The sequence below is a fragment of the Cydia amplana genome, chromosome 9 (genome assembly GCF_948474715.1).
Source record: "Cydia amplana chromosome 9, ilCydAmpl1.1, whole genome shotgun sequence".
Taxonomy (NCBI): Eukaryota; Metazoa; Arthropoda; class Insecta; order Lepidoptera; family Tortricidae; genus Cydia; species Cydia amplana.
Genome location: NC_086077.1, coordinates 2,354,607 through 2,369,347, shown reverse-complemented (window position 1 = coordinate 2,369,347; position 14,741 = coordinate 2,354,607). Strand labels below are relative to the sequence as shown.

Sequence of the window (14,741 nt, the reverse complement as noted above, 5' to 3'; positions counted from 1 at the left end):
CAACGTTTTACAGTACATAATGCCCGTTTAAATTTTTGACATAGCCACGAAAAGTGATTATTTACAGTACATATGGGGCTACTTTTCCGCACTAGTGCGTAAAATTGCACTTTTCGTGCGTATGTCGAAACTTTAAAGTGCCATATGTACTGTAAAACGTTGTTCGATACACGTGCGAATAGGTAATTCGCAACTCGTGTCGATTTAAAACACTCCCTTCGGTCGTGTTTTAATTTATTGCCACTCGTTTCGAATTTCCTCTTTTTCGCACTTGTATCGAAAATAACTATTTTTTCTGTTCTGAGCCAGGGTCAATCGTGGACCTATGATTGTTGTAGTTGTCCTGATGGCAGAAAAGAGTGTTCACATTACCGGGCATAGCTCTTAAATTTTGTGATATAGATAATTGGGAGACTTAGATAATATATGTACATTCTAATTTATATGCATACATATTTAATTATCAGCATACCTTTTAAATACATGGCGAAAATAGTATCCTAGTCCATTTATCTGAAAAATTGTCATTGCAAGTAGTAATGTTCATAACTTTGGTATAGTGCAAGTATTTCATAAAATCTGTCATCAGCTGTTTCATAGACTTTGCCACAGAGTTGAAAGGTAAGCAGAATTGGAGTAGCTAAGACAATACTGTGATTTAATAACAGCAGTATGTGAGTGAATTTTGTATTAGCGACTCTCATCTGTCAACTCTATGAGTACCTATAGAATCCCTAAATCTTTCATAGAGTTTTTTAGTAGTAATCAGAGCGTTAAGCCAACTTACCAAATACAAAATAAAATCATGTACATAATTCCACTAGTTTTATTCTCAACAATAAATTATTTACTAGCTCATGCCAGCCACCTTTTCCTTTTCATTCCCAGTCGCTGGTTGCGTCTCGGGTACCGTAAGGTCGTTGGGCGGCGCTGTGAGTGTGAACATGACTGGTATACTGGACAGGAGAGGATTGCCATTCTTTTCTAATAATCTTATCCAAGATAACAGGGAGTCCCTTGATGATGTACCTGAAAAGTAACGCAAAAGGATGATACATCATGTCGTTTATTAGGGTTCCGTACCCAAAGGGTAAAAACGGGACCCTATTACTAAGACTCCGCTGTCCGTCCGTCCGTCCGTCTGTCACCAGGCTGTATCTCACGAACCGTGATAGCTAGACAGTTGAAATTTTCACAGATGATGTATTTCTGTTGCCGCTATAACAACAAATACTAAAAACAGAATAAAATAAAGATTTAAGTGGGGCTCCCATACAACAAACGTGATTTTTGACCGAAGTTAAGCAACGTCGGGCGGGGTCAGTACTTGGATGGGTGACCGTTTTTTTTTGCTTGTTTTGCTCTATTTTTTGTTGATGGTACGGAACCCTCCGTGCGCGAGTCCGACTCGCACTTGGCCGGTTTTTGTACCTATATTTTCACTATCCTTGTAAGTCCCTGTGTACTTGTACAAGTACAAATTAAATTCGAGTTTTGAACTCGTATAGAAATAAAAGAAAGTTCCAAATTTATAAGCGCCAAAATTGCCCTCGGGCTTACGAGAAGTCCTACCTACTGTAGCAGTAAACTATATTGTAACGAATAACCTTTCTCCAGGTATACGTGTCAATAAAATTTCAACCTTAGCGGTCCGAGTTAAGGCTCAAATTAGGTTAAAGTTTCGTAAAATGTGAGTCGGTCTTTAGTTGTACCTTCCTCACCAATACTAAACTTAAATATTAAATTTTAGGCACTACGAGAGTGTATAAGTCTGTCTTTCTCATCACTTGACAACGCTTGGCACTGAATCCATCCTAGAAAAAAAATGATTCATAATTGTACCTGTAGCACACACAGACAGTATAGTTCCGTCATCTTGTTCATGTACTATACATCTTTTTGACGGTAATGTCGTTTGTCCGATGAAGCCAGGTATGCCGGAAGGCTTTTTGAGATTAGAAACATCTGAAAAAATAACATTTTAATTGTATTTATCAAAGGAATTGCAGGAGGGTATTTACAAAGTGTTGTACAATCCATCCATAGCGTCAAAACTACTAAGCCGATTTTGGCGAATGAGATGTTAATTGATTCCTTGTGTATGACACACATGGCATGGGTTACTTTTCAACCAACTTTGCAGGAGGTTTTTAATACAAAATACAAAAATACAAAATCGTTTATTTGTCCAACATAGGTATGAATAGTACATAAGTACAGATCTTATAATATTACTGTATCACTATGTTGTGCCGTGAGGCGTACAATTTTTTATCATTAATGGACTGTGATTATATACATGCTGTGGTGCACAGTTACCATTAATTATAGTCTAACAAAAATTCGCTTACACTATAATATGTTTTGTCAACTAAATATTTAAATACTTTACTTTTAAAACTTGTCATATCTTCTAAATTTCTTAATTCATTCGGAATTTTATTAAAAATTTGAGGAGCCATTCCAAATATACTTTTCCTATATAACGCTGTTTTGGAAGGCATTGAATTTATTCTGTTCCTAAGACGTATACTCTTAAACTGTTGAAATAAGTGGGGATTGCTTTTAACAAACATTACAATTTCGAAAATATACAAACAAGGTAGAGTTAATACTCCTAATTTTTTAAAATATGGTTTACATGAACCCAGTTGCTGAATTCCACACAACAATCTAATGCATCTTTTTTGCGCTTTAAACGCTACTTCTCTGTCAACTGAGTTGAAAAGCAGAATGGCCAAAAGACTTTGGTCTTAACAATGAAAAACATACCATCAGGGTCACTGTCATCCTTTATCTCCGGCCTGATCTTCCCCAGCAACAGGAAGTATGTGACGAACTGATCCCGGATGCAAACTTTGTAGGGCCCTCTCACTACTAATGGTTCGTCTTCCGGCTGCTCGGCTAGCAGGATCTTCTGTGCGTCGCTCTGGGCACTGACAATCCAGGTTTTGTCTAGGGATGCTTCTATTTCTTCTGCCTGAAATTATTACAAACGTAATAAGATATAGAAAAGGAATTTGTATTGTTAAAATGCTCCTTTAGTACCTACCAAACCTTTCTAAAGATTTTTAGATTTCGATTTTTATTCGTGACGATCACAAGCATGTACGGACATGTACAAACGACAACAACAGCAAGAAAAGAAGAAATAAACAAGTGTGTATCACGAAATGAGGGGATTATATGTGAGTTGACACATTTTAGCTAGAGTGAATTATATGTGAGTTGTCACAATCCTTGCATTGCATACCTATAGCATGTACACTGATGTGAGTGGGACATGGACTTACACATTAAATAATGTATGAATGCACACGCTACACAAGCTGTGAGCATCCAGTCTGCATTACTGTAGTAACCTTAAGGTTTATGTTTACTAATTTGTGGTGTCCAATAATGTGGCACGCTTGATGTTTTTGGACATGAATAATGGAGGACTCTTGATCATCATGGATGATCAACAGAGGTCGGCAGGGGTGAGCTATTTTCCTTATAATATGATGTAGGACTTGTCAAATTATAAGGTAAATAGCTCACCCCTGCCGACCTCTGATGATCAATTATGGACAATGGTTCTTGCTAATGGTGGACTAATGTTAATATTGGTTCTTGCTAATGGTGGACTAATGTTAATATTACCTGCCAAACTTCAACTCTAGTATCAGGATCAACTGAAGTTATCCTCCGTATAGCAAGTTTTGCCAGCTCCATCACATCCCCCGGCAGCTCATCCGGCAAGTACCATGGACTTAGGTTCTTAAACTTGGGCATCCAGTACAGCATGCGCCAGAACTTACGGAGCGGTATACCTCTCCGACCGAAGGTGTTTAGGAGTATTTGTTCTAGTTCTGAGTCAGGCATGACACCTATAACAAATGGTGACATAATATTTACAATACATATTTTCATGCAAGACATTTGACCGTTACGAACTTTTTGCAGTTTTTTTTAATGTAGTACATAAGTTCAACAAAGCTTAGCAAATATACAGAAACTATATACCGTTGTCTTCCATTTGTTCAAGCAAATCGACAGCACACTGCTGCTGTTTCGGATAATGCATGAACTCCGCTTGAAATATATTCTCGGCTATAAACTTTCCTTTCGGCAGCACTTCCATCAGCGCCTTATACACTTCCAGATCTTTCTGCACTCCAAACTCCTTCATTCTCCCTAAAGCTGCATATATAAACTCGACGTGCCCCCGCCGCCTAGTGTCCCGGTCTTCAAACATTTTTATCACTTCTAAATACGTGTCCTTATTCTTCTGTGGCTTATTTACAAATGGATCATATACGACAACCTTCTTTTCTGTACCCTCCCAACGCCTAAACAATATGTTTGGCGGCTTAGTTCGCAAAATATTTCTTAGCATCTTTGTAGCCATTTTAGGTTATGTTACGAATTTTCTTATTTCTTCTTAAACTTATTTTGTAATTTGCACTAACATATTTCACAATGACTCATTTAAGTCAACATTTAGGTAATTTTTATGTATCTATTAATATTCTTGCATAAAAATGTAAAATTCGAGCAATAATAAATACATTGAACCAGCTGACACTGACATTGACGTATGTCACAGTACAGTTGACAATCACAAAAAAAAAAACATCTTACCTGTGCTAAAAATTATGCGAAAAGTTCGTTGGGATATTTTCATTTTGTATAAACTTCTCTAAATTTGTATTTACTTAAGAAAAGTATGATATTTATATTGTACAGGTTACTACTATAATGTACGATTTATGTTTATATTGTTTTTATTTGTGCTGTCATTGTTAAATTCTGTTTGCGCGGCAGTCGCTGTCCACTCCACGCACTTGCTCATTCATTTCGTTCGGTTCGGTAATCGGTTTTGTAAACAGTTGCGATTGATAAGTCAAGGAGAGAGGATGTCGCGTCCCTAACAAAACTTGTCTACGTATTCAACTACGCGGAGTTGTGAACTTTTAATTAAAAATTATTAACTAAAGTTGATAAGTGTTAAAGTGATCTAGAATTAAAAGTGGTTGAAGTGAACATTGAAATAAGTTAAAAATTGAAAAAATATATAACATTTTGCTAACAAAATGTGTAAACACATGGTTACCGGGCTTCTTGTCAGCTTGATTTTGACTTCAGCGGGTAAGTTTATAGTTATAACTATTAGCACATTTTTCTCATTCAGCACCAAATTGTAAATATCAAAAAGTCGTATCATTGTGATCTTGTTTCAAGGTTGTCTTGTGATACAATAATTATTTATATTCAATAACATGTTGGTATGCAGGCGAGTGGCTGCCGAGAAGGTAAAAACAGATTATGAGGCTGTTACGTGACATTTTAAAAAGTAATTTGCATGGTTACGTGTTAAACATAATGCCTACCTAATGATATGCAAATTAATAATGTATTTTGAGGTCTGTCGTACATATTTACCGACACGTGTATGACGTGTAGGGAAATTATAGGGGTTCAAAGGAAAGAAAACTTTTTAAACGATGTTAAATCCTTCCGGCCGAATGGGCGAACCGGCATTTCGTATTCGCTCACTATTCCTTCAAAAATTGTATGTGATATGAATTGTAATATGGTTGTAAGTAATGCTTAAAAAAACCTCTACCTACCTACAAAATAATAGTTTTGATCATAACTCAAAAGTTTAAAATTAAATACAAGAAAAACAACAATGTTTCAACGGAGTTACCTATTTATCTAGCGAGTTATACATTTATTTAAATACTTATCTGAAAACTTGGAAAAAACCGCATTCAAAACGGTTTATACCATTCGTTTGGGAGCTACGATGCTACAGACAGACAAACATAATTAAAACGAATAACGCTCTCTTATGCGACAGGGATTAATACAAGTGAATGTGTAGGTATAAATAGAAAAGGTTAAATTAGGTATCTGCTTATTAATGTACGCAAAATATACAATTAAATATTACTTTAATTTTCAGACTGCTTACTATAATATACCTATGCAATATCTTACTACCAACCGTTATCGGCCCTAGGGCCCTACCTACTTTGAAAAAAACTTGTATCTTGTTCTATCAATCAAAAGAAAAATGTGGTATCTGTGATGGGATGCATACAGAGTTACTGCCTTTTAACTGAGAGATACGAGATTTTTTCAAAGTAGCGCCGATATTATTTATTTCAGGAATCCTGTAAAAACATTCTTGTTTTTAATGAAATTTCAATTGTTTTTAAGTACCTACCTAAATCCATCCATACATACATAAGTTGGTAGGTACATTGCAGATTTTGCATCTTGTTTCTTACTTTTATTTTGCATGTTCGCAAAATAACCAGGCGTCAGATACGTCAGATTAATGTATGATTGCACACAGTACCGGGAACGCATTCCGATTAAAGATACCAAGCCTTAACATTGTAGTTTTTCATACCTTGGTTTGTTGGATGTAAGATCTGATAACAATATCGCTGTACCTACCTGCAAATTTAGCGATGCTCTTCGCTCGTGGTTCAATTTTGCAATCTTTCGTTTGTACGGCTATCAATTAGAACGAAGGGTTAAACAACAACTTCGCCCCCGTGTAAAACAAATAGCAACCTATCATTTACTTAATATCTACTTTGGGTACTTTTTACACGACTGCCCAAAAAAAGGAGTGTATTGTTTTCAGCGTTCATGTTTGTGGGTATGTAAGTTTCTTTGTTCCACCCTAGCAGCTAAATGCCTGAACCGATTTAGAGGTATGATGTATCATTAGAATCCTTACGTCATCCCGAGTGACATAGGCTATATGACGTCATTATAAAAACAATATGGCGGACTAAATACGCCATATTGCGAAACATGTATAAAAAAATATCTTGCAAACCCATCGAGTAGGGCATCAAAATGAAGCGCTTTGAAAGACGATCAATAATATATATACAATATGAGGGTTTAAGTCTAATTTCGAGAAAGTAAGAATTCACAAAATATGTTAAGAAAAGCTAATCTTATAAAACCAAATATTATCCTATTGTTGGGATATTCAAAGGAAGTGGCTTGACCGCTGATCATAAAAAAAATTATACATAGGTAGGTATTATATTAATCATATTTTACTTGTTTTGAAACCAAGCCAATATGTTCTAAATTGCGCTAAAGGAATAGAAAAGTGTAAAAGTTCTTTGTAGAGAGTCTGAGATTGTAGAGTCCGTCTTCAGATATAACTCTGCACCCACTTTGACGGAACAAGGTGTAAAAGTGTCAGACCGAAGGCCGAGCTCTACGTAGGGATGACGGCCCGGAGCGTACGGCAGATGGGCTCTTCCTGCAACTTCCCCGAGTATTCAAATTGCAAAGGTCGAAAGCCGAGTTCCGCGTAGGGTTGAAGGCCCGGAGCATAAGACAGGCTCGGTGCGCGCTTCCAAATTTCCCAAGAATATTAATTACGAAGGCCGAGCTCCGCGTAGGGGGCAAAAACTGGGAGCTTGAGATAGATGGGCTCTTCCTGCAACTTACCCGAGTATTTTAATTACGAAGGCCGAACTCCGCATATGGCCGACGGTCCGAAGCGTAAGGCAGGTGCGTGCTTCCTGTAACTTCCCCAAGTATCTTAATTGCGAAGGCCGAAGGCCGAGCTTCGCGTAGGGTCGAAGGTCCGGAGCGTAAGAAAGGTGCACGGTTTTTGCAGCTTCCCCAATAACTCAATTGCGAAAGCCGAAGGCGTAGGGCCGAAGGCCCAGAGCGTAAGCAAGGTGCACACTCTCTGTAGCTTCCCCAAGATTCCCAATCGCGAAGGCCGAAGGCCCAGCTTCGCGTAGGGCCGAAGGCCCGGAGCGTAAGAAAGGTGCATGGTTTTTGCAGCTTCCCCAAGTTCCTCAATTGCGAAGGCCGAAGGCCGAGCTTCGCGTAGGGTCAAAGGCCCGGAGCGTAAGAAAGGTGCACGCTCTCTGTAGCTTCCCTAAGTATCTGAATTGCGAAGGCCGAAGGCCGAGTTTCGCGTAGGGCCGAAGACCCGGAGCGTAAGAAAGGTACATGCTTTATGTAACTTCCCCAAGTTTCTCAATCGCGAAGGCCGAAGGCCGAGCTTCGCGTAGGGCCGAAGGCCCGGAGCGTAAGAAAGGTGCACGCTCTCTGTAGCTTCCCCAAGTGTCCCAATCGAGAAGGCCGAAGGCCGAGCTTCGCGTAGGGCCGAGGGCCCGGAGCGTAAGAAAGGTGCATGGTTTTTGCAGCTTCCCCAAGTTCCTTATTTGCGAAGGCTGAAGGCCGAGCTTCGCGTAGGGTCAAAGGCCCGGAGAGTAAGAAAGGTGCACGGTTTTTGCAGCTTTCCCAAGTATCTTAATTGCGAAGGCCGAAAGCCGAGCTTCGCGTAGGGCCGAAGACCCGGAGCGTAAGAAAGGTGCACGCTTTATGTAACTTCCCCAAGTTTCTCAATCGCGAGGCCGAAGGCCGAGCTTAGCGTAGGGCCGAAGGCCCGGAGCGTAAGAAAGGTGCATGCTTTCTGCAGCTTCCCCAAGTATCTTAATTGCGACGGCCGAAGGCCGAGCTTCGCGTAGGGCCGAAGACCTGGAGCATAAGAAAGGTGCACCCTTTATGTAACTTCCCCAAGTTTCTCAATCACGAAGGCCGAAGGCCGAGCTTCGCGTAGGGCCGAAGGCCCGGAGCGTAAGAAAGGTGCATGTTTTCTGCAGCTTCCCCAAGTATCTTAATTGCGAAGGCCGAAAGCCAACTAATAGGAAATAATTATGTAGTTACAGAGATATTAAGCCATAGCACTTTTAAATACGTCTGGTTTTTGGGTCCGACCTATTTAGGTTTTTAAGCACGTTTTATATATGCTAACATATCAAAGATCAACATGATGAAAGCTCCTTCAAGCAACTAAATTTCCTTAAATCATAAAAAATGTGGTTGGTTTGTATGGTCACTAAAATGTATAAAATAAAATAAATTAATTAAAAATTAAAAAACACGACTGCAGTTTAAAATCGAACTGAAAAGCTAAAAATAATTTTTAGTTATGTTAGGTACTCAACTTAATGAATGTAAAATACAAAATAAGTGTTCAGTCCGGGTCATAAACAGCAAACGGAAAAGTTTAGGCTCATTTAGGATCGTGACTGTACCTGTATATTTTATTTCGATTGCAGTCGGGGACATGTGAATGGGAAAATTTCAATATATCAAGGTCCCCGACTGCAATAGAAATAAAATATGCAGGTACAGTCACGATCCTAAATGAGCCTAAACTTTTCCGTTTGCTGTTTATGACCCGGACTGAACACTTATATTGTATTTTACATTCATTAAGTTGAGTACCTAACATAACTAAAAATTATTTTTAGCTTTTCAGTTCGATTTTAAACTGCAGTCGTGTTTTTTAATTTTTAATTAATTTATATTAGTAAAAGTGGAAAGTATTCGTTATCATAGCAAATAGTCATAAGTCATATATAAATAATTATAGTGGTTGTGGTATGTAAACTAGTTGAATACCGTCTTATCAAATTATCACACAAGTGAATTGTATAGGTATTCACGGTATAAAAAGACCGATATTCGAGCGGTACGGTGTGGCTTTCAGGTTGTGGGTTCGTATCCCGTACTATGTTCAAAATATAAGTCTACCCCGTACTTACAAATAAAAAAAAAACATTGAAAAATTTTGGAATATTTTGTAGTGTACGACAGTATCTTAGTAGTGTTAGTACATACATCATAGGTACGTACATAACCATTATAATATTAGGTACCGACTATAATAGTCACCAGAGTGCCGATTAGCAGGCTAATAGTTGGCTAGTCGGTCAAATCAAAGAGTCGGTAGATTTACTATTGTAATATTTTCCAAAAAATGCTAAATTTACTTATAAATTGCCCAGAGATTGGCATATCGGTCCAATGTCGGTTCAGAACTTTACAAAATTTTATTTTCTACATCACAATTTATTTAGTTTAGTGGGCGATAATTGTTTCTTTACAGCCTCGTGTGATGTAAAAATATACAAACTTCCGCGTACTATACACATCATTTTTACTGACGGTGTGAATGTGAACGCTACTATAAATACCATACTGGCGGACTAGTGTCAATCCACCAGTTTGTTAAGACTATAGGTTCCGATTTCAGCACTAAACCTGTGAATGTCCCTATTGTGCGTGTCATGTACGCTTGCTAGGGTAGGGTTCTAGTCAGCCTAACATCATCAATGTACTTAATAAATAACACATTCAATGCGTATGGGTTAGCCTTTTTCATAACTATTCCAAATTTAAAGTCGATAACGTACGTAGTTCTCGAGATATTTATCAATGTGACAAACAGACGGACGGACAGAATCGCAGCTTAAGGGTTTCTTTTTATCTACTTGGCACGGAAGTCAAGGAACTCAAAAAAAGCACAGAATTCTCCTGATGCGAACTCGGTGTGTAGTCGTAACCCCCTTTGTAGCTACAATAATAGCATTAGATAAAACAGCATCTCTACAGTAAACTTCTCCATTTTGCGAGAAATAAGCATTATCAGACAACTCTCGTGCAACAGATAATATACATCTAGGTACAATAAGTGCACTAGATTCGTTACAAGTTCATTGAAGTCATGACGTCATTCCGAATCTGTAGGTGTCAGGGATTTTACGCCCAACGATACCACCAAACATCCAGAATAACTTTGATCTCCCGTCACAGACAGTGGTCTCAGAATTTGGTATCAACTTGTAGTGGTTTTGTCATGCTTCGAGAATAAGAAGGAGTATTTTTGTTTACCGGGACGCTCTCTGGGCACCGCTCCAATACTCCCACGCTATGATTATTGATACGCGAAACCAGACGGATAAAAACATTAATTGCCAAGATAGACTATTCACACATTGTAACAATTGAAGATTAATCGTTTTTACCGACGGTTCTCAAGCGAACGATGGAAATACTTCGTGCCTATAGAACTTGTTAGTTAATCTCACTTCTAAATACAGACACATATTTCCATATTTTTAATATTTTTATCGTCGTTTCGGGATGAATTGCGGGAAAAATTAAATGTTTATGTAACTATGTATATTATGGTTTTTATTAGGATGTCAAATCAATTCATCTTATCTTAAGTTACGGTAGTGTAGTGTAAGTAATATTACGTAACATTTCCTTTTTAATCCGAGATTAGTATTAGTATACCTATCTCTATATTTTATTATATTTTTCGTCTATTAATAAAGTACAATTGCGAGGATCTTTTGTAAGGGGCCTCAAAAGCCCGAAATTAATACCTAACAAAGATCGGCTTAACGGTCGTAATGGCGAACCTACGCCTAATTTCGGTACCTGCAACTGGTACCGGTAATAGGGAAGTACCACGGTTCATCCCACGGGAACATTCCCGTTTCAGGAAATCTTACACTAATAAGGGTACATAAAATTTAGTATTTTATCTCTTAAGATACCTAAGGCTCATGGTGTTGCGGCAGTCCATGGGTGACGGTAATTGCTTACAATCAGGCGATACGTCTGCTCGTTTACTTCCAATATCATAAAACAAATTTCTACAACAAGAAAAGAATGACAAATATACATTTTCTTAATCACTGAGCCGAGAATATCTTTTCATTCCGAGAAACGTCTCAAACGTCCCATCACTATTAATGTACTTATTTATTTATTTCACATATTACGGCCGAAAATATTAAGTATTAACGGGGTCATATTCAGACTGTACCCGAGCCACGTCAAACTATAAGAATATTTTCCCATTTCCTACAAACGCCCCATCCTTACGGGGATTCAGTCCTCCGTGAACGACCCCCAATGGTTGGGACTACAACAAAAAAAACAATATTTTATTTGCGAAATAATAACTAGAATTTGACTGGTCAGATAGCCAAAAATCGCAGGTCACACAGCCAGAGACCGCGCGTATCGCCAAACGTAGCGTATACGACGTGCACGACGGATCCGAAATGTATGGGAAGATCCGCGGATCTGGATCCAGATCCGGATAATTTCATACATTCCGGATCCGGATTGCAAACCTTAGTAGCGTAGGACTAGATGGAGCGATGACCTTCGCAAGGCGGCTGGCAAGAGCTGGATCAGAGTTGCCGCAAATCGTGCTCAATCGCGTGCAATAGGAGAGGCCTAGGTCCAGCAGTGTGCTGTAGGGTGTGCTCTCGGTACTGGTTTTCTATAAAAATACAGTACCGGAACCGGGAATTCCGGTTCTCGCCATACAAACTCAGTACCGGGAGCATACCCTAGTGTGCAGTGTACGTGAGTAGGCTGATGATGATAGCCAAAAACTCCCAGCACATAATACTGGATCCGCTTTAGCCCCATCACTAATGTATATATTTATTTATTTCACTGTTTACGGCCAAAAATATAAGCTTTAACATTGCGGGGTCATAAATTGAGATAAAACAATTTCAGACGTAGCCCGACCCCGAACTATGCGGCGCCGCGATAAATCCTGATTAGCTTTCGGCAGAAGGAATGAATCCGAGGATTATTGCCATATTTTCATACGTGTGTAAATAAGGGAATCTTCGACGTTGCGATATATTGCTCAGTTTTATTTGGGGTGTAATATAAAATATTATTGGCATAATTCGCATTTTCTACTCACTTTTTTTTTATTTATCACAAAGTACACAACAATTTTTAACAATTTATATTCCTCGCCAAACTGCGATTGCAGTTTGTTGGCGAGATCGCGCTCATTTTTAAGTTTTAAACATACATATTATGCTATGCACTAATGCACTAAATACTAAACTTAACTTAAATACATACTATCCAAAAAGCGGCCAAGTGCGAGTCGGACTCGCCCATGAAGGGTTCCGTATTTAGGCGATTTATGACGTATTAAAAAAAAGTACTTACTAGATCTCGTTCAAACCAATTTTCGGTGGAAGTTTACACGGTAATGTACATCATATATTTTTTTTTAGTTTTATCATTCTGTTATTTTAGAAGTTACAGGGGGGGGGGACACATTTTACCACTTTGGAAGTGTCTCTCGCGCAAACTATTCAGTTTAGAAAAAAATGATACTAGAAACCTCAATATCATTTTTGAAGACCTATCCATAGATAGCCCACACGTATAGGTTTGATGAAAAAAAAAAATTTGAGTTTCAGTTCTAAGTATAGGGAACCCCAAAAATTTATTGTTTTTTTCTATTTTTGTGTGAAAATCTTAATGCGGTTCACAGAATACATCTACTTACCAAGTTTCAACAGTATAGTTCTTATAGTTTCGGAGAAAAGTGGCTGTGACATACACGGACAGACGGACAGACAGACAGACAGACAGACATGACGAATCTATAAGGGTTCCGTTTTTTGCCATTTGGCTACGGAACCCTAAAAAGCGAACATGCATGGCGATTATGATGACAAATCAAATAAAATAAATTAATTAAAAATTAAAAAACACGACTGCAGTTTAAAATCGAACTGAAAAGCTAAAAATAATTTTTAGTTATGTTAGGTACTCAACTTAATGAATGTAAAATACAATATAAGTGTTCAGTCCGGGTCATAAACAGCAAACGGAAAAGTTTAGGCTCATTTAGGATCGTGACTGTACCTGCATATTTTATTTCTATTGCAGTCGGGGACCTTGATATATTGAAATTTTCCCATTCACATGTCCCCGACTGCAATCGAAATAAAATATACAGGTACAGTCACGATCCTAAATGAGCCTAAACTTTTCCGTTTGCTGTTTATGACCCGGACTGAACACTTATTTTGTATTTTACATTCATTAAGTTGAGTACCTAACATAACTAAAAATTATTTTTAGCTTTTCAGTTCGATTTTAAACTGCAGTCGTGTTTTTTAATTTTTAATTAATTTATTTTATTTTATACATTTTAGTGACCATACAAACCAACCACATTTTTTATGATTTAAGGAAATTTAGTTGCTTGAAGGAGCTTTCATCATGTTGATCTTTGATATGTTAGCATATATAAAACGTGCTTAAAAACCTAAATAGGTCGGACCCAAAAACCAGACGTATTTAAAAGTGCTATGGCTTAATATCTCTGTAACTACATAATTATTTCCTATTAGTTGGCTTTCGGCCTTCGCAATTAAGATACTTGGGGAAGCTGCAGAAAACATGCACCTTTCTTACGCTCCGGGCCTTCGGCCCTACGCGAAGCTCGGCCTTCGGCCTTCGTGATTGAGAAACTTGGGGAAGTTACATAAAGGGTGCACCTTTCTTATGCTCCAGGTCTTCGGCCCTACGCGAAGCTCGGCCTTCGGCCGTCGCAATTAAGATACTTGGGGAAGCTGCAGAAAGCATGCACCTTTCTTACGCTCCGGGCCTTCGGCCCTACGCTAAGCTCGGCCTTCGGCCTCGCGATTGAGAAACTTGGGGAAGTTACATAAAGCGTGCACCTTTCTTACGCTCCGGGTCTTCGGCCCTACGCGAAGCTCGGCTTTCGGCCTTCGCAATTAAGATACTTGGGAAAGCTGCAAAAACCGTGCACCTTTCTTACTCTCCGGGCCTTTGACCCTACGCGAAGCTCGGCCTTCAGCCTTCGCAAATAAGGAACTTGGGGAAGCTGCAAAAACCATGCACCTTTCTTACGCTCCGGGCCCTCGGCCCTACGCGAAGCTCGGCCTTCGGCCTTCTCGATTGGGACACTTGGGGAAGCTACAGAGAGCGTGCACCTTTCTTACGCTCCGGGCCTTCGGCCCTACGCGAAGCTCGGCCTTCGGCCTTCGCGATTGAGAAACTTGGGGAAGTTACATAAAGCATGTACCTTTCTTACGCTC

The 14,741-nt window shown here is 38.9% G+C and overlaps 2 protein-coding genes across 2 annotated transcripts in view; one reads left to right on the top strand and one right to left on the bottom strand.

The window, feature by feature from the left end:
* Window positions 1–812: 812 nt before the first annotated feature.
* Window positions 813–4,565, bottom strand: LOC134650894 (evolutionarily conserved signaling intermediate in Toll pathway, mitochondrial). Its single transcript, XM_063505831.1, has 5 exons — window positions 4,006–4,565; window positions 3,643–3,869; window positions 2,773–2,980; window positions 1,843–1,965; window positions 813–1,029 (listed from the first exon to the last, which is right to left on the bottom strand). The coding sequence occupies exons 1-5, from the start codon at window positions 4,388–4,390 to the stop codon at window positions 851–853; spliced, it is 1,122 nt and encodes a 373-aa protein (XP_063361901.1). The 5' UTR covers window positions 4,391–4,565; the 3' UTR covers window positions 813–850.
* A 313-nt stretch (window positions 4,566–4,878) lies between these two features.
* Window positions 4,879–14,741, top strand: part of LOC134650893 (uncharacterized) — a 46,867-nt gene continuing 37,004 nt past the window's right edge. The window contains exon 1 of the mRNA XM_063505830.1: window positions 4,879–5,130. Within this exon, the coding sequence (XP_063361900.1) occupies window positions 5,076–5,130 (55 nt within the window). The 5' untranslated portion in view covers window positions 4,879–5,075. The remainder of the gene's footprint in view (window positions 5,131–14,741) is intronic.